The following is a 23606-nucleotide window of genomic DNA, read 5'->3' on the forward strand; positions in this document are numbered from 1 at the left end:
TTTGCACATATGAAGAATTCTTGAAACTGGAAAACTCTGACCTTGAATCTGTGAGTGCTTTGAATTGCAAATGCTTTTTGTCATGGGCTCTGTGTGCGTAACAAGGCGGATGAGCTCTGAGGCAGTGCATTTAATCCCCAGTTGCAGAATTTCGAGTGCAGTTGGTTTATGAGTAAGCGGCAGCTCTGCAAGTGTTCAGGTAACTATTAAAGTATTTGGATGCTGAGGCTGCTCCTTAGCAGCAGTTCTGGGAAACTTTTTAATATACCAGGGCAGCTGCTCTGTCTTCTGGACTCGGCTTCTTTGGTCCCTGTCCGAGGGTCCTGTGCGCAGCGGGGAAGGAGCTCTGCTGGGTGCCCCTTGCCCGTGGCCTCTCGCTGGGGCACGCTGCAGCGGCTGCCCGGAGTGGGGCACAGCCCAGGCACGGGGGCTTCTGTTTCGCCTCCATGGACCCGGGAAGCCTTCAGCCAGGGTTCTTGGTGAGCTAGTTTTTAAGGCTGTGGATGAGTCCGGTCTAACTCTTCCCACGTGGGAGCGACTTCCCTTTCTTTCCTTGTTGCTTTAAGGCAATCTGGGTAGGGAACATCTAATTTAGGCCTAGAATTTGCTCTCCTTCAGTTAAACGTTCAAACCTCGTATTCTTCTGAAGCTCCGGAATTACTGTGTAGATGAACAGTTCTGTTTGTGTATTTCAGAATAAAGTCACTAATCATTTGCAATGTCAAAACCCACTTAATGTTGACAAAAGTGGTTCATATGGGTTTTTCAAAAGATTGTTTACAGCCCATGATGAGTTGGGCACAACCTAAAAAATAGCTCTAAGTGGCACATGCACCAAATGTAAGCAAATGCATAAGAATAAAATATAGTGAAATAACCATCTCCCCTCTTACCCCAGTTGGTTGCTGATCTCATGTATTCGGGGCTCTGCCTGGCACAGTGTGAATTTACTGACCCGTTAGTGGCTGCTGTTTGGCTGCACCTTCACAAAGGAAAAATGTCTAGAAAATAAACTTGACACGTCAGACGCACCATAACTAATTCATTGCAGCCAGCACTTTTCCTCCTGCTCTGCTTAACTGCCTGAAGTTTTGATTATGTACAAATTTCATGGTTTGGTTCTGTTAGAAAATTCTGGGTTTATTTATTTGAGTGTATATTTCTTAACGAATGCATGCAGGCAAGAAAAAGCGTTACGTAATTGCAGGTAAGGAACAAGGAAAACTAATATACCGATCTGAGCATTAGTTTTCTAAAGAACAGGTTCTCCTATGTCTTTTTGATAGGCTAATAAAGATTTTGGTAATCAAGTGATGAAGTGCTTGAAAATTCAAGCAATTGGTGGTTCTTGAAGGACTTCTGGCTGGGGGAACCCAACAAATTCACAGTGAACTCAGTTTTGGTGGTCGAAGGCAGAGTGCAAGTAACCCTTCTGTGGGGTGGGCACAGGGGAGAAGTCTCTGCTGGCTGTAGATGGCTGCTGGGGCTGCTCTTGAGGATCATCCATCTGTAGTTGTATGGTGCCTTACTGTATGAAACTTGACAGTCACGGGAACACCAGGAAGGCAGTTGAGTTTTGCACGATGGTTTTCTCTAATTTGGGATGAATCCACTGATCGTTGACAAAGGCAGAGAGAAAAAGGGGAACATTTCTGCCTCAGGTCTGTTTGGCTGAAGTTTGGAAGTGGAGGTTACTCTGTGTGAATTTGGGATCTCTTGAAAAGTGAAAGATACGTACTGAAAATAGATGGTTGTGGATACACAAGTAGATTTGTTTAACTGGTTTAAGATCACCTTGTTGACAATATTCTAAAACCTCAATCTCCTGAGCTATCTTAGATGCAATTTGGATGCTGCTGGTAGCATTCTGTTAATTGTTGAGGCAAAATTAAGTCTTGATATGGTTTAGTGAGAGCAGATAAAAGTAGTGCTCAGAACTGTGAACTGATAACTTATCGTATCAGGAAGAGCGTGGGGCGATCAGGGCGGATGCAAGTCACACGCCAGCTCCAGAGTGTGTGAAGCCTCGGTGAGACATACGCCAGAATTCTTTGCTAGAGTAAATCTTTGTGGCCTAGACTGAAGTCAGTGGTGCTTTTGGCCATTTCTAAATAGCTCCATGGTTACCCCAAGTAATTTCTTTCTTTATTATCTTGCACTAATTTACGTATCGTGGATATTTGAATAAATAGCTCTATCATGCCAGTCATGAGGGCCCGTGAGCCAAGATGGGATGTTATTGTTAGGTTTATTTGCCAATAGTTTTGTCGGAGACGGATGCTTTTCCAGATTAGAAGCAAAATTGTGTTTGTTTTGTCACTTTCTCCGAATTAGCAGCTGTGCGATGTCCAGCAGGAATTTGAAAGGAAGCCTTTCTTCTTGTGTGACACCATTGCTGGGGTAAAGGCTCCACAGGGCTGTGTCCTGACCTGTATCCCAGCCTGTGGGCTGTGCCCTCTGGGTACTTGCTCTGGTGGCCATGGTCGCAGGAGGCTCAGGACGATGTGGCAAAGCCCCACTGGGGATGGCTCATCAGCTGCCCCTGCTGGGGATGGGACTGGTCTCCAGTGATCTGCGTGGAGAGAGGGAAGAAACCTGACATTTGCTCATCAGTGATGGCTAGCATTAACCCAGCCACCTGAGAAGTCTTAATTTGCTTTAGCGATTGGGTCAGCTGTGGGCTTGTTCCTTGTGCTGGAGCTAGTCTTGTCTTGAAACTGCATTATCATGCCTTGGTTTGTGTGCTTCCTGCAGCACCCAGAGTGTGAGCTCTGTCTCCCACAGGAGCAATAGGCACCTCCACTGTGTAAGCTTTCAGCTAGTGTGCTTTTGCTCTGGTGTGGATGGATTCATCTGCATGCTCCACCTGGAGGAAGCCAGAGGGCCTGTGCCACCACTCTCCCAATTAATCATTTCCACTGGCTCACTGGTGTGTCTGCTGAGAGCCTCCCTGGAGTTGCCTGGCAAAGGCTGAGCTGGGGGAGAAGAGACTTACCACAGCTATTTTTGTTCATGCCTAACATCAGTTTCTGCAATTCTTTTCCCCAGGATTTTATTTAATTTCATGTATTTTTTTTAATGTACCTTCTCACACAAGGGCAGACTTTCTGCAGAACTCTTGAAGAAAAGCTTGGCTTAAAACATTCATCAAATGGGTGCCTCCATAAACAAACCTACTTTCAAATTTTACCACGTGATATGCCCATTGTACAACTGGGCCAAATCCTGTACTTGTAGAGCAGCACCTGTGTTGTAAATCTGTGGGTTATCTGGACCTTGAATATGGACGGACAGAGCTGTGATACAAAGATACCATACGTCAGCTAAAAGGAATTAGTGCATGATGTGTCTTGTGAGTTCAGGATAGGAGAGGATTTAAAAGGTAAGTCTGGCTGAACTTGTAATACTTCTTATCCAGAACTTGCAGCAGCCACTTAGAAAACTGGTATCTCTCTGGCTATTCTTTTTCTGAGCCTCTTGCTTGCTGGGGCTGCTAAAACAGGTCCCCCAAAACAGCCTCTGTACTTCCAGTGCCTCACTCTGCAGGGAGGTGTGTTGATGCAAAGAGGCACTGAGTGCAGGTTTGAGGGAGACATCTGCTCTCCGCAGTGCAAGCACTGGTGCACCAGTGTGGTGGCGACCATTCTGAGTGCACCTGAAGAAGGTCAGCAGTGCAGCCTGGACAGCAAGCATGCGGCTTTCCTACTCATTCTAGATTGGCACAGTGCCACTGCTGGCATCTCCTTCAGGATGTCGTGATAAGCAACTTAACAGGGGTTCTGCTGCGCTGGTATTTCCGCTTGTGACCTAACAGATCGTGCTTCAGTGCTATGAGCGATACACTTCTCCCCTTCTCCCCAGATAATTCCCTCTCTTACTTTTATTTATTGGTTAGAAAAGACTGTCACAGATAAATAAGCATGTTCTCACTTGACTTGATAATTTACATGGCATTGCTGAAGGTGGTTTGTAATTTATACATGGAAAGGATTTGCTGATCTCATTAATAACTTTTCAAACATCTAGATAAACATGCTATCGCTCTGAATCAAGTGAGCTTGAAACAGCCAAAGTATTTACCTGCAAGGGCTTCTGGCACTCCACTCTTTCCCAGACAACAGAAGTTTGACAAAAGAATGTGGGAACTGCCAAAACGCGTTTTTCCTTATAGCCACCCAGATCACCCTAAGGTGGGAGATTTCATCTACTCTTGCTAAATTATTCTTCTCTATTGAAAGGCTTGTTGACAGGAGCAGATTCCCAGTGCTTTGATTTTTAAATAGGGACTGTGTTTCACAGCTCTGAGTGCTCAGCCCATGCAGGCATTTCTCTGCATCCTCTCGAACATCCTGCCAAAGCCTGTGATACAAAAGAGCAGGTAAACAATCTCCACAAGCTTCCTCTACTGAGGCTGTAAAAGGAGAGTTGAGACAGCCCTGGATATTCCCTGCTGAGTATGCCAGGTTGTTACCATGAGATTTTGTTTCATCAGAAGTAATCACCTCTCTTTGTATGGGCACCTTGTTATCTGGAGATCTCCAAGTGCTCTGTATGCACTTATTGCTTAATTAAACCTCACAACAGCTTTTAGATGTATCTATTGTGAATTTTATTGCCACTTCATAAGTGGATAAACTGAGGTAGGGATATTGAAGTTTACGCTCTGGGTGTCTGTGTAGTTATGCTCTTCAAATTAAGGGGCCCAAAGGAACAGCCCTGCTCTCTCTTCCACTGCTGCCTGCTTCTTTCTTGCCTTTAACTCCCGTGAGAAAGGGTTATCCATGCTTGGGAACCTCCTGTAATCTGGAGGGAGATGAGCTAGAAGTTACTGAGCAGAAGGTGAGGCCAGACCAGCGGGGAAGGAAATTACTTATTTTTCCTTTTAATACGGTGATACACACTGTGTCTGTGAATGCCAGAGGAAGGTCAGGCAAGCTGTCCTCAGCCTCTGTGACAGAGCCAGGAATTAGACTTGGGTGACTGTCTTGGTCTTCCCTGTAGCTGTGAGATCGCACCTTGTTGTGAGGCATGAGGATGTGAGAACAAATGTAGAAGGATGGCTTCCAGATGCCTCCCTGCATGTTTGGGGTGTTGTAAGTTAGCCCAGTGAGGAGCAAATCTTCAGCCTGATTTTCATATCTAGGATAGAATCAGGGGAAAAAAAAAAAAAGGTATCTAGAGAAATCCTGGGTTTGAGTCTTCCTCTTCCACTTTCAGAATGTCTTTGGTAGTGAATGCCATGTTTAAACAAGGGTGCACCTGCCCATACCCCATGTCTGACACTTCTGAAAAGGTGTGATCTGTGTAGAATAAAGAAACATACAGCTTGAGCAAATTTACAGAGAAAAGGACAAACAATTGAGCTGCTGTTTTCCTCTTGTTGAAATTAAGCTTTGTGCTAAACTTTGCATTGGTAATGAACTAAAAGTGGTCATGCACTCCAAATAGCAAAGGACAGAGAGAAGCAACTCATCAATGTATGACCCTCTCTAAAATGTCATGAGTAATCAAGTGTGAAGTACTTAATGGATCATGATTTGCACGCCACTGTTTTGATTGATGTACTACTTAGTAAAGGATTGATAGTTTTTTGCAGTTATGTTGATGGGAGTCTCTCAGAAGCACCTCCATCTATTTTCTCTAGTGCTGGGGAGAGCCAAAGCAGCGTTTGTTTGAAGCCATTGTCTTCTCAGCATCTTTGTTAAATGGTCAAAAATAGTGCAGAGTTGTTATCTTGAATAGACCCAGATCTCACCAGAACTGTCTATATTTAGGCATCTTCCAAACCCTTTGTGTCAAGCAATTCTCTGGGGAGACCAGAATGGCTTTTTTTTTTTTTTTTTTTTTTTTTAATAATTTCATACAGCCATTTAGAGAGGATGTGATGATTAAACCATATTAAGGCATCTTGCTATATAGCTCTGGAGATATAAGCTTGAACTCTGCTCTGGGCTGTTCACAGTTAACCCAAGAATAAAAAAGTCCAGAAAAACACTGTAGTTTTTAGTTTGCTGGCATGACGTGGCTCCATCACAGTCATGATACAAGTTCAAACAGTAGCAGAAAACATTACAGCTATGCTGAGTTCTGCTGCGGAGTGAAATTCCACTTGCACAAAGGAGGCAGCATTAAAGGATTTACGTGCAGGATCAATCCACAAATTCTTGACAATAGACAATTCGTTAAAGGGTATTAACGTAATAATTTTTCAGCCAACTTGCAATGTTTCGTTAGCATGTATAAAATATAAGCAGTTCTAAAATAACTGAAAATAACGTATTAAATGCTCTTTAATACCTTATGAGTACACTCTTTTTTCCTAAGTCCAAGACCTTCAGCTGATGCCAGCTGATGCTTGTGTTAGGAGCAAATAGACATTTTAAACAGTAATGTCAGAGCTACGGGTTTGGCCTTTCCATGTCAGACTGCTCAAGCTGCTACTGTGCTCTATCACAGACTTCATCTAACTTTGGAAGTCTAATTGCCTTTCTACAGAGCTGTTGAGATTTAGGAGATGAGAGAGAATCCCAGGCTGGCTGGACAGTGCTTTGAGATAGAGATTTCTGTTCCTATCAGTGCTTTTACTCGACTAGGGAGAGAAGCCTGTAAGCAGTCTCCTGACAAGAGGATTAGGGGACTTGTTAATGTGGAGATTCAGGCTAATTAATCAGCTTTCACTGGACTATATTGTAAAACTTCAGTGGTGATTTTTTTCTTCCGCAAAATGTCGTTGCTTACAGAACAAAAATCAAGATTTTCTATGTTTTGTTTTGGTTTTTATTTTATTTTATTTAAAAAAAAGCCCTTAACTTTTTACATTTGCTTAGAAATCTCTTCGTTTCGTGATTCTCCTTGTGCTGCTTCTGTTCAAGGGAACCCATAAACTTGTTTTTCTAATTGAGTAATTATTTGAAACTGATTAGTTGACTCATCTCTTCAATCTCACAGCTTGTATAAAGGTGATTAAACTTTCAAAGTTAGATGAAGTCTGTGATAGAGCACACTGACAACTTGAGGACTCTGAAATGGAGAACATCCGAACACTTGACTCAGGCAGTAATATTTTAAAGATCCTCTTAGCACTTGCTCGAGTGTGCTAGCCATGTTAATACTCTCTGCACCGAAAAAGCACACAGCAGCTCAGTTGCTGTTTCTGAGAAGAGGGGTTTTTATCATACCAAGGCATCTGTTTATTGTTTAAATATTTAAAAAAATAAAAATGCAAACCATTGAGGTGCCAGGTCCCCAGTTCAGCAGTACATCCCTCTTCATTAAAGCACTTAAATGTGAAGTTATGTGTGCTTTTAATAGTCTGCTGCATTGGATCCTACAGCTGCCTGGAAAGGAACAGACACCTCCTGGAGACATTGCAAGGACAAACAGTCCTTTCTGTTTCCCGCTGGTGGAGTGCTGGCCGCTTCAGTTGCGATTGCCAGTCCTAGCAAATATCTTCCTGTAGAGAGCAGAGCAGGTTGGGATTTTCATTCCTTGTGGAAAGTGCTGACTTCTCACTGAGAAAGGGGTTTTGGTTGGTGTCGTCCGTCCCCTGCACCCCCCCCCCACCCCCCCACCCCCCCCCCGCCAGGAATTGTTTTGCCCAGACCCTGAATTTTTAGCTTTCTATTTTTTGTTTTGATTTCAGACAAATACCCAATGCAACAAATATTCTGTACGGGGGCTGGTTTTCCTCTTACAACGTCTGGATGAGACTTTTCAGCTGACCCTCCTAGCGTGGGGCTGGAAGCAGCGTATGCAGGCGGTGTTGACAGTGCTAATGCAAGATCAGGGCACTGTCAAAGATCAGTAGCAATCATGATGTGGAAAATGCAAACTTACCTCCAACTATTTCCCCCCCAATACCACAGCTATAGCAAAGATGGGTGTTGCATATATAAGCTATTATATTGTTAATTCATAGAAATACGAGATTTTCAATTTTGTATATTTTTGAGAGGTTTTTTTAGCAGTTGTGATCTATCAGCTGTGTAGCAAAGTTCAGAATAATTCTTAATAGTTTTTAAGAATAAAAGCTAATTTTCATTTTTGGGCTTTTCCATGTATGTGCCTGTTGAACTTATTTAACATATGAATTGTATATGTATTGAAAGCATAAAAGAAAAAATTAGACTGTCTAGTTTCCTTAGAGAAGGATGACTGATAAAGTAGGTTTCAGCTTTTAAAATGATTGGGTTATTGACACAATTTTATTTCTTCTGTATGAGATACAAGTTGGTTTGAAAAGTTTCTGTAGAAGACAAGCATAGCATTTCTCTGTGTGAAACCCAGGAGAACTGATACTGCTTAGGAGTGGCACTCCAAAAACACAAACTCTGTCCCTATAGAGAGGATTTGGAAGCGTAACGATGCCAGTGGTGCCATGGGTCTGTGCCTGCAGTATGCGGTGTCCAAGTGCAGGGCTGTGCGGTAAAAATGTCTGGCAATGACTCTGAAGGCTGTATCAAGAAAATGATACCCGGGCAAACAAGACCTCCTTGGCTGGGATTCATAGACCGTTCTAGTTCTTGTATCGTACACCTGGCAGTTTTGTTTGTGCCTGTAGCTCTCTTTTGAACAGATTGCTGTATCAGATGTCCTGTCCTGTTGTGCTTGTGCCCTTTGCTGAGCTAGCGACTTCTTAATTTCTCCTGTTTTATTTCACTGGACTTCACATATTAAAAAAAAAAAAAAAAAAAAAATTAAAGCCCTGGACTTCAGGAGAGCAGATTTTGGCTTGTTCAGGAATTTGCTTGTCAGGAGGGCCTTGGAGAAGCCCACATGAGCTGGTGGGTTGTAAAGGACAGGCTGCTGAAAGCACACCAACAGCCCATTGCAGCTGCAGAAGGCAAAGCAGGTGTAGCAGAAGGCCAGGTTGGATGGGCAGGGAGCCCCTGGCACAGCTCAGACACACAAGAGAAGTGCCGTGGAGGACTGTATAATCTAGCCATTGCCTGAGGATGCAGGGGAGGAGTTAGGAAAGCCAAAGCTTGGCTGGGGTTGGACATAGTGAGGGATATGAAGGACACTAAGGACACCTGCTTCTGCAGGCACCAAAAGGAAGGCTGCGGAAAATACGGTTCCACCGCTCAATGGAGGAGACCTAGTGACCAAGGACATGGAGAAGGCTGAGGTACTGAATGCTTTTTTGCCTTGGTTTTCACTGGCAATGTTGACTGTGGAAGTGAAGTGTTAGAGGAGAGGACCGAGTTAAGGGGCACTTAAGTGAAATGGACGTATATGAGTCCACGCGACCTGATGGGATGTGTCTGAGGTTGCAGAGGGATTTGGCTGATGTCAGTGCACAGCCACTCCTTGCCATCTTTGACAGGCCGTGGCAGCTGGTGCCTTGCAGTTAGCAGCAAGTGCCTCATCCCTTTCCCTCCCGAGGATTCAAGAAGAGACCTTGGATGGTGATCATGATTCATTTCCACACCAAAGATCTCTCTAGCTCCTTGTTCCTCACTTCTTTTAACTTCTGAAACTGAAGTAAGCAGCTGAATTTCTTGTCTCCTAGGAGCCAACAAAATAAAAATAAAAATCTGGCCACCTATCAATGAGGTGATCATCACCTCACCATGGGTGTTCACCAGGCAGTGCACCGTTGGGTTGCTGAAGGTTTCTGGGTACTGCTATGACTACCTCTAGCCACTGCCTTGGGATGCTGCCCTCCTCTTCCTCGTCCTGCTGTCTGCAGCTAAGCCTTTCGTGATGGCCAGAAGGGCTGCAGCAGTCATCCACAGCGTAGCCACCACTGTTTGGTGCAGCATGGCTGAGTCCTCTCGCAGTGGCTGCTGTAGGTGCTTGTGTGGTGCAGGTGGCTGATGGAGAGTTGTCTCAGCGGTGCTGTGCAGCTGGAGACCATGTGCCTGGTGTCTGTCTTCTAATACTTAGAATTACTGCTTTGGGAAAACCCCAGCCAGATAAAGTCTCCCTTGGAGGATGTGGACTTTGGCCTTGGAAGGGTCACGCTCAGCACAGGTTGGAAGGGAACAGCCCAGTGCATGATGGCATAGATGCCACCTCTGGCAACGCTAGCCCAGCCTGGGGTGGCCTTGCCTCTGGGCACCCCCAGGGGATCCTGTGCTCTTCCAGGGCTAGGTGCCTGCCCCCCCCTCCTCTCGCTGGTTTGGGTGCCTGGGGGACGCAGGGAGGTGAACCTCTCGGCAGCCAAGTGGAAGCTGCCTGACGCACGGGCTGGCCTCGTCCAGGGCAGTGGGGAGAGGGGCTGCGCTCTGCTTGCGGCCGGCTCTGGGAGGGGTGTAGGTGCGAGGTGAGCAGCAGCAGCAGCAGGGTCACATCGCCCGTAGCGACTGGCTGCCGGATCTCTGGTCCCCGCTTGTAGGAACCGACGGAGGACCATGCTTGTGGGCTGTCCGGGGGGCTGTGCTTTCCTCCGCTTCTGCCAGGGCTGCAGCTCTCCTGTCATCACGGGGTCGGTCCCCAGTGTTTTAAAAAAAAAAAAAAAAAAAAAAAAAAAAAAAACCCCAAAACCAAAAACCCAAGAGGACAGCACAACCTACAGACTTGTAGCCAAGGTTGCTACACTGGGGAAAAAATAACTAAAGCTGGGGTTTTTTTAAGGTTGTTCAGATTGGCTGTGTGAAAAGCTCCTCCACTCAGTTTTATGTTGTAGCTTTGCACAGGAGGTCTGTGTGCGTACCTGCAACTGTACCTGCATGCACAGTGGCTTAAGCAGAGTTTGGATTTCACGTCATAGTACGTTTGTGCTCCAAGGTCCCTTTATTTCTGTTTTGAACTTCCCAGGTTTGTACCCAATCATGAAGTAAAAGTGCTCTGAAGTGAGTCTAGGCTCTTTGCCTAGTGGGATTGTGTTTGTGTTTCCTCGTGTCATTCATGCAACAGAAATATATGCTTAGTGTGTAGAAATACTGGTTTTCTCATCAGAGATATGAGTTAAAGATGGGGAACTCCTTTTAATTTGCAGCAGTCATACAGTCGTTATTAACAGGAAGCAAAGATCTTACAATGTGAACATCAAAGGAATCTGATGCTATTTGGAAACAGCATTTGGTGCATCACATCAAATTCTACAACTTGACTTTTAAGAAAGGCTCAAAAGAAAGCTTTCTCTCTCTTCCCCCTCCCCCCTTTCTCTTCCTCTTTCCCTTTCTCTTTCTCTCCCTCTCTTTCTCTTTCTCTCTCCCCCTGGCTTCTAAGGATCTTTATTTATCACTCTCAGGGATATTACAGTGAGTAATTAGATTGGACCAGAAGAACAACTTAATTTTACAAGAAACTCATTAATTCATCCTATTTAAAATCTTCTCATTTCACCCAAAACCCAATTATGCTTGTAGTGGCAATGATCTGGAAAGGCATTGTCTTGTAGGTATTAGGGGGGCCACTGGGACTCCTGCGGTATTCATGTCGGGGAGACAAGGGTGACTCCCTTTCTTTGACTTTTAGGTCAAAAGAACTAGTCGCTGGGACAGCTTGACAATTAGAAAACCCTGATGAGCATTTGGAAGTAAAACAGCTGTACAATAACAGAGGGGTTCATGGTGCGGGGCAGAAAGCTCATCAAAAGAGACTATCCAAACAATTGAGTTCTATAATTAACACACAAAAATCTGTTCAGAAATGGTAATAACAGTAAAAGAGAGCTGAGAAGATGCTGCCTACTTATGTGGCAGATGTGGTTTTGTTACAATCTGAGAGAGAAAATCCATCCTCTTAAAGAATAAGAACAACATTAGAGGGGAGAAATAAAAGTAACTTTTTGTTCCTAAGGGTGTAGTTAAAACATGAGCTTAAAATATTTCCAGACAGGGAAGAGCCGTAGAAAAAAGTAACCAGTGATGAAAGGCATGAAATATGTTATCAAAGTATTTTTTCAAGTCTTTAAACACAAATTTCTTTTCTCATGGAAATTTATAAACCTGACACTGAAATATCTTTTCTTAAATTATTTGCTTTGTCCTTCATTTCACCAAGAATACTATTTTAGGGTTTTTCATTGAAGTTGGCTTCAGTCATTGACTTAAAAAAAGTTTCCCCTCTTCTGTTGTGTGTGGAGGGAGATTTGATTCAAAATTGCATCTCAAGGAATTATGAAATTTTCATGAGTATGTAACTGATATATTTTTCTGCTTAAAAAAATGGAAACTATTAAAAGCATAATTTCTGAAATTTCAGCTAACTCCACAGATTTTTAGCTGCATTATTCACTTGCCTGTGATAATTAATGTTCTCAGTGGTGCGCTGGTCCCTTTTGGGAAGGAGGGGTGCAGCGGGAGCATAGTTTGTGTTTGGTTGCTGATCCTGTCCTGGTTGAGGGCCCTTTCCTTGCAGAACTCATTTGGAGAGCGCAGCCTTCAGCATAGCGATCTATAGGGTGATGGCTCTGCAGTCCAGCGTTCCTGTGCCTGTTCCCTACCTCCCCCTGTACAGAACTGCCATTCCACTAGCCTTTTTTGCTGCTGCTGCAAAGAAGCTCTTTAGAACATCTCTGTCAAATTTTCTTCTAATATAAGTTCATTGACTTAACTAGATTTACTTGAGCAAAACAATGTTTCTGTGCTTATTCACCCCATTCTCTTTATTAACTCCTAATCTGGAAAAAAGTCTTTTTCTCAGTTGTGAGTTCTCCTCTTCAGCAGAGGCTGAGGCAGCAGGTAGAAACTGTTTCTTAGGGCCTTGGTCCCTGGCTGCCAGTGCTGCTGCAGGAGCTTCTGCCCAGCGGCTGTCAGCTCAGGGCTGGCTCGCCTGGACCTTCCCTCTCCCATCTTGTGCTCAGAGCCCAGGCGGCCCTGCCAGGCTCCAGAGTCTCTTCTCTCCCCAGTTCAGAGTCCTGCTTAGCCTTCTTGTGGGTGAAGAGCAGAGCGTGGCCTCCGTGGCACTACTAAAGCCTCTACTTGGAGCTTGCTGAGATTTCTTTTAAGATATGCATTGCATTTTTTATGATTTAGGAACTTGTCAACAAAGAGATTGGGATGGTTTCTTTATTCAAGCCTTTGCAAGACATTACGCTCTTTCTTTTTCTTTTCTTTTTTTTTTTAATGAACTATTAAACATGTCAAGCCTTTACCAAACTATTATGGAAGGATTCATTGCCATTTCAACAAGGACAAAGGAACAACTTAAGAGCACGCACTGGTTTTTTTGGTTTTTTTTTAACCCCTTTAAATTTGCAAGAGTAATTTTTTTCAAAATATCCCCCCCCCAAAATCAGAAAAAAAGGTAGCTTATTTAAAAACAGTTAAAAACAATTTAATGCATATATTTCGTTGTAGCTGTGACTGAAAAGAACGTGACTAGAACCCCATCCACTATGAGATGAGTTTTTGAATTCTGAAATTCCTGGCTGAAATTTTCTAATAGAAAATTCAGCATTCGGAGAGACCAAGCAAACAGACTTTCCAGCCCACACATGCTTTTTTGCCTTTTTTTTTTTTTTTTTTTTTTTTTTTGAGAAAGCAATGAGTCTGAAAATCAGGTTTTAATGAGAAAACGGAGTTTGAAAAACAGCTTGAGAAAATTTACATCCAGATTTGACTGAAGTTCCATAATTCTTCAGAGCAGCTTTGCAGTTTTAACATGTATCATTCTGGTAAATTAAAAAAAAAAACCAAAACCTATAATAATGAGGGCAACCAAGTTGGTGAGGGGCCTGGAGCACAAGTCTTATGAGGAGCGGCTGAGGGAGCTGGGGTTGTTTAGTCTGGAGAAAAGGAGGCTGAGGGGAGACCTTATCGCTCTCTACAACTACCTGAAAGGAGGTTGTGGTGAGGTGGGTGCTGGTCTCTTCTGTCAGGTGGCTGGAGATAGGACGAGAGGAAATGGCCTCGAGTTGCGGCAGAGGAGGTTTAGATTGGATATTAGGAAAAATTTCTTTACTGAGAGGGTTGTCAGGCATTGGAATAGGCTGCCCAGGGAAGTGGTTGAGTCACCATCCCTGGAGGTATTCAAAAAGCGCGTAGACAAGGCACTTCAGGACATGGTTTAGTGGGCATGGATGATGGTTGGACTCGATGATCTTAAAGGTCTTTTCCAACCTAAATGATTCTATAATGACCAGCAATATTTGACAAATCCTGTCTCACTTGAAGAGAAATAGAAATCAAATAGTTTTAACATTAGAACTCAAAAGATATCAGCATAATTATTTCAAACTGATGTCCATTTAAAATCAATTATATTTGTTCTGAGGAAAAACTGTAAATTTTTTCATGCTGAAAATATTTTTGTTTGAGAATTTTCCTTGGATCTAGTGCAGATGATTGTAACCATGATTGTCATGCTTGTGGGTGATCTGAATGTGAGAAAAGACTTTTTTTCTCTCTTAAAAAAAAAAATCAAACCCAAACTATCAGAAAGCACTAATTAAGGCAAAGCTAAGGAACTGAATTCAAAGTTTGCATTGCACATGTGAACTAATCTTTTTACAATGGTATCTTTCAAAAACTGTGTAAGAACCCCATTCATGCTGGGTCTCACCAGCAAATCCTTCCTAGAAAAGCAGCCGCGTGAAGGTTTGTCATGAGCAAGCAATAAAGACTTTCAGGGAACAGGTTCTGTACAGGCTTCTTGTTTGCCTACTAAATCGTTAATCTTCAAAAAAAGCCCATCTGTAGCCTTAACAGGTGCTGGTTATAATAGGTGTGTCAGCAGTACTTGATGCTAAGAAGAGTTTTTACAGGATTAGATTAGAATTTTTAAGTGACGGTACTATGGAGCTCCTGGGGGTAAAGAACTACTGGTTTAATGCAACACATTCTCTAATGTCATTTTATGCCACGTGGTGAAATGTGGTGAATCTCTGAGGACACTAAAATGAAGAAAACTAAGTGATTTTTGAACAGGAGCAGGTGATTTTTGAAGCAAAATGGCTGTGTGTGCTTTAGGAGCAGCCACTGCATTTGGAGAGCTTTTTTCAGGTCTTGAAATATTAATGATCTTGGCTTAATATAGCAGAAAACAAAATACAGTGCATGAAACAAGGGAAAAAAAATAATCCTTGAATTACAGACTGTTGACCTTGCACTGCCCACTGAATCCATCTATTCCGTTTTAAACCACTGAGTCTGAAAAGACAACGAGGAGGAGCAATGGTCACAAAATCTTTACCTGTGACATTTTACTACCTTTCCAACAGCATGTTATAGCCCAAGCAGGATATTCAGCCTTGTACTAGATTGTTTACCATATAAGTATTTTAATACTAGGAAGATGCTAAAGACAGCTCTTCATTTAATAATTTCTGTGAACTATGAAGTTCATATTAGTAGTAATGTTAGAGGTTACTTTTTTTTTTTTAAAAAAAAAAACAACCTTGAATAATAGAAAGAATTTTGTGGATAAGAGCAATCAGCCTGGTCTCCTCTTGTATTATGTTTTTCCATGCCTTGTCTTTATATATGACAGCAAGATTCTGCCTATTGGTGTCTGTCCTGGTCATATACAGGCTTAGGTGTATTTCTGATCTGAGCTGTGACAGTGAAAACTGGGAATAATATCTCGGATCAGCATCTGCCACTTGACTGCTGCTACTGTTAAACCAGGCACAAGAGGACATGTAGTGATAGTATAACTCACCAGATACTGAAAATCATATAAAAAAAAAAGAAAGGTAATTTTCCATGTGTGTGGTGGGGTTTTTTTTTTTTTTTTTTTTTTTTTTTTTTTTTCCTTCCCCTGGGCAATTCATATCACAAGCAGAATAAGCTATTTTATACGAGTTGCCTTTGTGTACTGTGACTGCCTGGCTGATAGGTCATACCCAGTGGGTTTGTATTTGTGTTCAGGGACTAATTGTCTCTGACATGGGGAGGCTGGGTTTGACCCCCGTGATTCTTCCTGCCAAAGCTGTGGTTTCTGATTTTAATTGAAACCCCAAGACCGTTTGAAGTATGGCTAAAAAGCACCTTGGAAGTTGAACTTTATCTAATAACGTGATGCATGTAAACTCTGGAAGCATAAATCTTAGTCACTTTAGCAATGTGTTTTTATAAGATCCTCTGGTCCAGTGACAGCCAGAGCAAGTGAGAGCACAGACTGATCTCCCAGCGCTCTTACAGATGGTGCACGGCACGTTGTAAAGTTAGGACTCGTTAAGGAAATCCCATAAATGGCTTTGGTTAATAAGAGTGAAGTAACTTGCTGTTTTATAAATGTGTTACTAAAATCCCTCTCCATTTCCCATTGGAGGGCTTCATACAAGAAGGAGGGACAGAATGAGGGGGACTAAGGGAAGGGTAAAACAGAAGGAGCAAACCCTGGGTGTGCTGACGCCTGTGCCCCACGTACTGGAGCCTGTGCATAGCAGGGGAACCCTAAAGGTAGCATAGGTGATAAATGACGAGATGTGAGAGTGAGTCACACAGTAAATACTAGGAACAACCTTTGCTTTTTACATGTTTGTGTGCCTGGGTACATTCTCTGTTCTCTGTAGTGCTGAAAGCCAGTGGTGATGGTGGGCAGGGAGAAATTTCTGGGATGACATACCTGTTAGCCACTATTAAAATGTGTTATTCATGATGCTAATGATTTTTTTCCAAGTGATGTAAAAGTAGCCATTTGTGTAAGCATTGCATTTATGAAGATGATGTCACCAAAAGCTTGCCAACTGCATGTGGGACCTGGTGGCAGTGGTGCAGTTACTGCTATGCCCTGGCTTCGAGGAGGGGAGAGCATTGCTGGTTTCCTCCCTTGGGGAGAAAGAGCCAAATGAATCCTGCCTTGCCAGGAGGGAGTCGTGCCATTTCCGGGCATGTTAGGCTGGGGGCCTCGCTGCCAATCCCAGTGGGTTCCTGTCCCACTCCCTCTTAAAAATTGGCAGTGTCTGACTGTCAGCTGCCATTCCTTAAGTGGTCATAGAATAAACCAATTGCACCCCTTTTGTCATGCTCTGCGTGTGTGTGTGTGTGTGTGTGAATGCAGGTGGACATGGGTTAAGCAATGTGCAACTCCCCAGTAAGCACAAAGAGGCAGCTGATTTTCTGGCAGTGTCAATAGAAGAGTATAATTTTTTTTACCATCTCCAACCCAGCTTTTAAAATGGCTCTTGTTGGAATGAGAAATCAGTGTCCCCTGACATAGGATTACTCATTAAGAGTGTGATGATTGTTAATTCTTCACCTGGGGCTAAGAGGACATCATTAGATGTCTTTGAAATGTCTCCTGCCTTGATTTTGAATAAGTAAGCTAGCAATTTATGATCACAGCCTGGGCAAGTAACATTCTCCCTTCCTGTTCCTCCATCTAGCTTGCAAAATCGGATACTACAAGGCTCTCTCGACAGATGTTGCTTGTGCCAAATGCCCGCCTCACAGCTACTCCATCTGGGAAGGCTCTACCTCCTGCACCTGCGATCGGGGCTTTTTCCGAGCTGAAAATGACGCTGCCTCCATGCCCTGCACTCGTAAGTTGGTCTTTGAACAGTCTCTTCCTCTTTTATCATCCATGTCTTCTCCTGTCTTTCTTTCACTGAGTACGTAGGAAATACTGACTGGAGATCTGTGTCTCTAAGAAGTGTCCTGCTTCTGAGAGCAGCGTTCAGTAGCTCTTACAGCCCTCTGCAGACACAGTTTGTATTTTGGCTCACACTTCTGGGAGAGAAAGCATTAGTTCTCAGCCCTAAATTCCTAACAGTGGCATGGTTGCGCTGACCCTTGAGAGCCTACAGTCTAAACAAGTCAGGAGACTGGGAGGAGAGAAAACTGCAAAAGAGGAGTCACTCACATGCCTCAGTGTCAGAGCTGGAAATAAAATACAGGTCTAAGTTCCAGTGTGAGGACCTGTCCAGTAGATCACAACTTCTTTCACCTCTTTAAATATATTTGTAGAAATTGTGAAAGCTTTTCTCATAATTGTATGACCTAGGGTAAATAAGTAATATTTATAATCTCATTATATATCTAATTTGCTCAAAATATAGCTGGTGACCCTTAGGAACATGAAAGTGTTCCTCTGAAAGGTGTGGTAATAATAAATCTTAAACCTTAATGAGACAAACACCCAAAGTATGGTTTATTTTATCCTTTGTAGATAATGACATCATGTACAGTAAATGGAATTTGATTTAGTTCCACCAAAATGCCCTCAGCAGGCAGAACAAGAGGCATAGTGCACTGAGCACACCCACGGGGTTGCTGGAACAACTCCCTGTCTTATGTGCTGGTTAACGCCTCACGCAGCTGAAGACCTGGGATTCCAGGCATGCCGTGGTGTTAAATTGTGATCATCTAGTTCTTTGGTTTTCACTTCTATAGGAGCAGAGCAATTTGAAACAGTAAGTGAAAGGGCTGTATTTTACCGGGGATATCCATGTGTGGCTTTTCATGAAAGCTATTGGAAACGCTTCCAGATTTTTGGAGTTCAGCTGTATATTTATGTGGAGAGCGTGTGTGTGTGTGTGTGTGTCTGTGAGTGACAGAAGGCTAGGATATTTCTTTTGTAACATTTTAATATATTCCAGATTAATTTTGGAGAGATGATTCACGTTTATTTAAATCTTAATTTCTCCCTTACAAGGCAAACCCAAAGTATGTCCATAACTAAGCCAGCACTCATCCCTTCCCCACACCCCCTTGATTCCAGCTCTTCTTCAGTGATCTCCTCCTTTTCAGCTGTGAGTTTTGCTGGGTGGTGGTTAAGGAGGTCTGGGCATAGCTAGGAGCAGCTGCTTTTGCTTAGTAGGAAAGCAGTGAGGTCCGTATATCCCTTGCCAAACACTGACTGGGGATGGAGATCTAACTGTATTGTGAAACCTGCTGAAGTGGGTAGAAACATACTTTTTATAATATAGTTTACACTAGGAGATATAAAGCTTGACTATTTTGATAGGAAAAATGTCTTTTTACAGCAATAAAACTATTGTTTAGAAGGTACACCCTAAATAACATTATACCAGCAAAAGTTTCTCACAAAGCCCTGGTCCTGGTGAGTGATATCCTGACCAAATTGAAATCAAATTAGTAATCAACTGGTTGAATTTAAATAGGCATGTGCAGTGAGTGAAGTATGAGGAGAGAGCAAAACACTTCCAGATGGGGGAATTGTGAGCAAATGATATGTGTGTTTGCTTGTATTGCAAAATATACCCCTGCAAGCTTAGCCCTTTTTTGTCAAGTCTTGCGCCTACTTCTGGCACCCTTCCCCATTCCTGTCTTCGGAGGTCAAAGTTGAAGTCCCTGATCTTGGTCTTTTACCCTGAAAATATGAAGAGAGAAGAAGAAAAGGCAAGGGCCATGGTGCTGGCCTCAGTCTTCATCTCTGCAGCACTCTAGGAGGACTCGCCGTGCAGAGGCAAGCCAACACCACAATCCCATGGACACCTGGTCTTGGAAAACAGGCCTGTCTCTGGAGGTCCCATTTCATAGCTTTGAATTTTCCTGTAGCTTGAGGGGTTCTTTTTCTGTGATCCATGGCGAAGGAAGACACAGAGGTTATTTTGATCTGCCTTGTGGGGCAGCTTTGCTCCCCCACTCACTGCTGTGCTCGCTAATATCCCCTCTTTGAGGTCTGCCTTAGCAGTGTTTGAACGTTGGTACGATGGTGGTACCTGCACAGGCACAAAATGCAGCCCGGTGTGTGTGGTGCACCTCTGCGTTGCGCAAGGAGTAGGGTGGAAGGGGCTCCTGGGGGACTGTTCGTTTGCCATGCTCCCCACACTGAGTAGCCTTCTGCCCATGCACTTGAGGCAAGTGACAGAAGGTGTTTAGAGGGCCTCTGCTGAAGGAAGCTGCTCCGGAAGAAGCACCCCATTTGTCTGCCTTTCCTGACAAGATGTGGAGACAGAAGGGAGCGTAAACATCAAAGGTTCTTTCAGACAGATTCAGACTCTAATCAGTTCTTACCAGTTGGTTAAACCAGGTGACAAACCCAATTCCCTTGTGCTGACAGCCATAATAATCAGGCACCTTCTTTGTTCATTATGCTCTCTTTAACCCTGGTATTCTCATTCAGCCCTGCATTTAGTAATCGCTCAGTGTGACGGTGCACTAATGAAGAAGTAAAACACAGTATCTGAGATCCATTCTTCTAGCAAAAAGATAGACTCTGCTCCACTGGCTTGTAAAATCAGGTTTCTGTTCACTTGGAGAACTATTAGACCAGGTGAATAAAAGTAACATTGGGTAATATGGAGAGAACACCTGGAATGGACTGCAGATTGATCCTTTCTTTATTATTTCTAAACACTTTTTAAGATGAAGAACTTCAGCCTTCTTAGGATGTGTTTTTGTAAAGCTTTGACCCTTGGCTATTGATTTCCTTTAGTATTAAACTGGCTGGCCTCGTCACTTATCTCACCTTCTAGGTTGGGGGAGGAAGACCGTTATGACTTTTCATTAGCCTGACTGTGCTAGTGGATGAAAGGGAATCGGAGAATTTCCCTTCCCTTTCCTTTCTCGCAGTTCCCATGGTAAGTAATAAAAGCAACACCTACTTCCTGATGTGCTGGTCAGGAGAGGTGCTCCAGAATTTTCTCATTCCATAACAGCAGTCTCTGACATCTCCATCCACTGTTGAGTTGTAAAAACTGTGCCTAACCTTCGGGTAAGCCAGGCATCCAGTCTAAACAAATAACTCAAACTCTGGTTTTAGTGTTCTGCTCTGTTTTAGCTCTGCTAGAGTGGGTAGTTATGTCTGGCTTAAAGCTTGTGCAAGTAAGAGCAGAATGTGGTGGGACGTGAGCGTAGGAGATGGTGGAGTGGGCTGTGTTGGAAGGCCAGGCAGAGACACCGTGACATACACGTGCTTACTGATGCATCTTTTTCCTCAAGCTTGCCTCATGAGGATAATCATCAATGTGTCTTGCCGCCACTGAGGAGCAGAGCCGCCCTGGATCTGCTGCTTTGACCTAACAGCAATTTAGACTTTCAACTCTGAAGCACAGTGGCCTTGTCAGCTGTGTGCTTGGGCATGGAGATGGTATGATTGACCTGTAATACACTTGACCACAAACTGTGGAAAACGTGGACGCCTTTCCCTTTTGGAAGCATTGCAAAAATAACATTAAGGCAACTATTCAGACCTTCGTTATATTTCAGTAGTTGCTGAGAGGATGGGCCTTTCATAAGGTTAGCAATCTAATGGAGAATAAATTGCCTTACCAACACACAAATCCATGAGGTTGGAAAACAATGTCTCAGTCATGGTCCTCATCTCTGAATTTCCTTCTCCTTACGGAGATATTCTGTGAAATGCAGCCTGGTACAGGCAGGTGCAGTTCCCACCCAAGTTAATGGGCGTTGGTCCTGCGTCCCCACCGTTAATGAGTCGGGTTCTCTAACTGTTTCTTAACAAACAACGCTCACATTATGAGTGAGAATGGGATGGTTTTGTATTGTTTATATTGTCTGTTCGATTCAGATTATTAATGATTTTTAATTGGGAGCCCTTTACAAAAGAGAGATTACCAGCATAGACTGTCCAGCTTGAAATCTGTCTCAGTAAATGACCCTGAATAATTTAGTCCGTTGTGCCACCCAAACAGTAACTGATTGATTGATATTTTGGCGTGGCCTGAAATATTTCTAAAACGGTTGCATTTAGGACAGTTTATACCAGAGAAGCTTAGAGATAATGAGAGCAAATTTAGTGAGATGCAAGAGAAAAGTGCCTGCTTTAAAAGGGCTTTCTCCAGTTTAGGTTATCAAGAAATCGAAAAGCCTAACTTCAAACAGCAAACATCACTTACTTGTCTTTACATTCGCCTCTTCTAATTGAATTTAGTGCACTGCTGTATTTCCTCCAGAAAGTATATTGTTTTTAAATTACCATTTCAGTGCTATTACTCAAGGCTCCTGCTTCTAATGCTTTCTGACAGTTATCAGCATAATGAACCATAATGAAATGATGAGCAATCTACAGTGGAAACTCAATGTGGATTCCACTAGAGCTGTGTGACTGTGGTGTTAAAATTTGAAGGCACATTAAAATAACACTGTCCTTATTTGTTTCCAAGGTCAAGGCTTTAAAAAAGGTCTGAAAGGTCCAAACACTTCAATTTTGTAAATGTTGCAGTCTAATATATGCCCTTAGTGCAATCTTGTGTTGCATTTAATATATCTCAGAGATAAATATTTGACCTGCATTTTTGACAAAGAGTGAATTTACCTACCTAATAACTGTGCTTGCAAATGAGTAATTACACAGGAGCTGATTATTTGAGCATATGTTTATTATGATTGCTTAGACTTCTAAATAAACAAATGTGCTCTTTTTCCTTCCGCTTAACTTGTGCTCTTCTAAATTTCCAGACAGACGCCGATTATCACTGTTCTAGCTTTTAGAAGAATAAGAAAGTAGGGTACAACGTGCGGTCATGCTGGCTAGTATGTTGTAGGTAACTTTGCACTGGGTTTGCCATGCTTCCTTCCCAGGGTTTGCACACTTGTTCTGGCACTACTTCAGTCTAACCTCTGCTGTTGGAGCCCATTCTCTATAATATGAAGTATATGCCAGTACAGCCTCTGATCTTCAGAAGTTAAATTTATCACATAATAATTCTTCCACGTCTTTTTATGTGTCCATACTTTAAGTAAATTATTTTGTTCTTAAAACATCATATAAGGTTGTTCATTATGTAAACAGTACATCAAAATCCTTTTAAGGTGCAGTATGGCAGTTGCAAGAGCAGAGGGAAGAGTGGGTAGGCAGTATGGAGAGAATGATTTTTCTTCTCCTCATAGGCTGGGAAAATAGACCATCCATCGCTGCCAGACGGAGAGAAAGGGATTGTGAGTGATGGGAATCTCAAAGGAGAAGGCTGTCTCCCCTCGTCTGTGGTGACAGGCTGAAGGAATTGAGAAAATGTTGAATAAGAAGGGGAGTGGTTATGGCTTGAAGAGAAGAGACGGGAGTAATTTGACAACGTGTGTTCATAATCAGTAGACTTAAAAACACCGCTCCTTTAAATACAGCAACTGTTTATTAGCAGTCTTCTGATTTTCTGGCCAGAGCCTTAAATTAACAGAGACATTTACTCAATTAAGTGGGGGCTTTGATTTGGTTAGTCAGGACCCAGTTCTGTAGAGTTGTTGAAGTAAATTAGAGGGCTAACAGAATAAGAAATTCAGCAGTTGGGCCAATGACAGAACAACTTATTTTTCTGGTTGGATTTCTTTCCTGTCAGACTGTCAGATAACTTTCTGGTATCCACAGTGGAATAATTCTTTTTATCTCGAAAGAGTGAGTGAACACAGGTGATACTGTCTGTAGCACAGTGTATTAGAGTAGCTGTGGTAATGTGTCTCAGCATAGGTGGCAATGCAAAATGTTCTTATATGGCGGTTTTTGGAAGAGAAACCCAGAGCCCACAGGGGTGGCACCTGCAAGCATCAGTTTTCCCACACCTCTGCCAGTGGTAACTGGACCTCTTCTCTTAAATGCCTTAGCCTGGAGAGAAGAGGAAATATTGATTGGGTTGTTCTCCAGGTGAAAGGAACAAAGCTTATTGTGAAGCTGGTAACCAGGGTTCTTTTGGCAAGTAAATAGGAAATCGTACGTGCCAGTAAAATGGGCATTTTTATCATTGGCGCTGGTCCAAGTTCCCTAGCTTGGCAGAACTCCCGCTAAAGTCAAAGGAGTCTTGCCTGAGTAAATAAATTAAGAATTGTTTACCAAATCAGTTGCCTTATTAAAAC

The 23606-nt window shown here is 43.0% G+C and overlaps 1 protein-coding gene across 1 annotated transcript in view; it reads left to right on the forward strand.

Annotated features, from left to right (window-relative positions):
* The window catches only part of EPHA4 (EPH receptor A4), a 108770-nt gene that overhangs the window by 26795 nt on the left and 58369 nt on the right, over nt 1-23606 (forward strand). Inside the window, exon 4 of the mRNA XM_030028560.1 lies at nt 17222-17377. Within this exon, the coding sequence (XP_029884420.1) occupies nt 17222-17377 (156 nt within the window). The remainder of the gene's footprint in view (nt 1-17221; nt 17378-23606) is intronic.

The sequence above is a fragment of the Aquila chrysaetos genome, chromosome 10, assembly GCF_900496995.4.
Source record: "Aquila chrysaetos chrysaetos chromosome 10, bAquChr1.4, whole genome shotgun sequence".
Lineage (NCBI taxonomy): Eukaryota > Metazoa > Chordata > Aves > Accipitriformes > Accipitridae > Aquila > Aquila chrysaetos.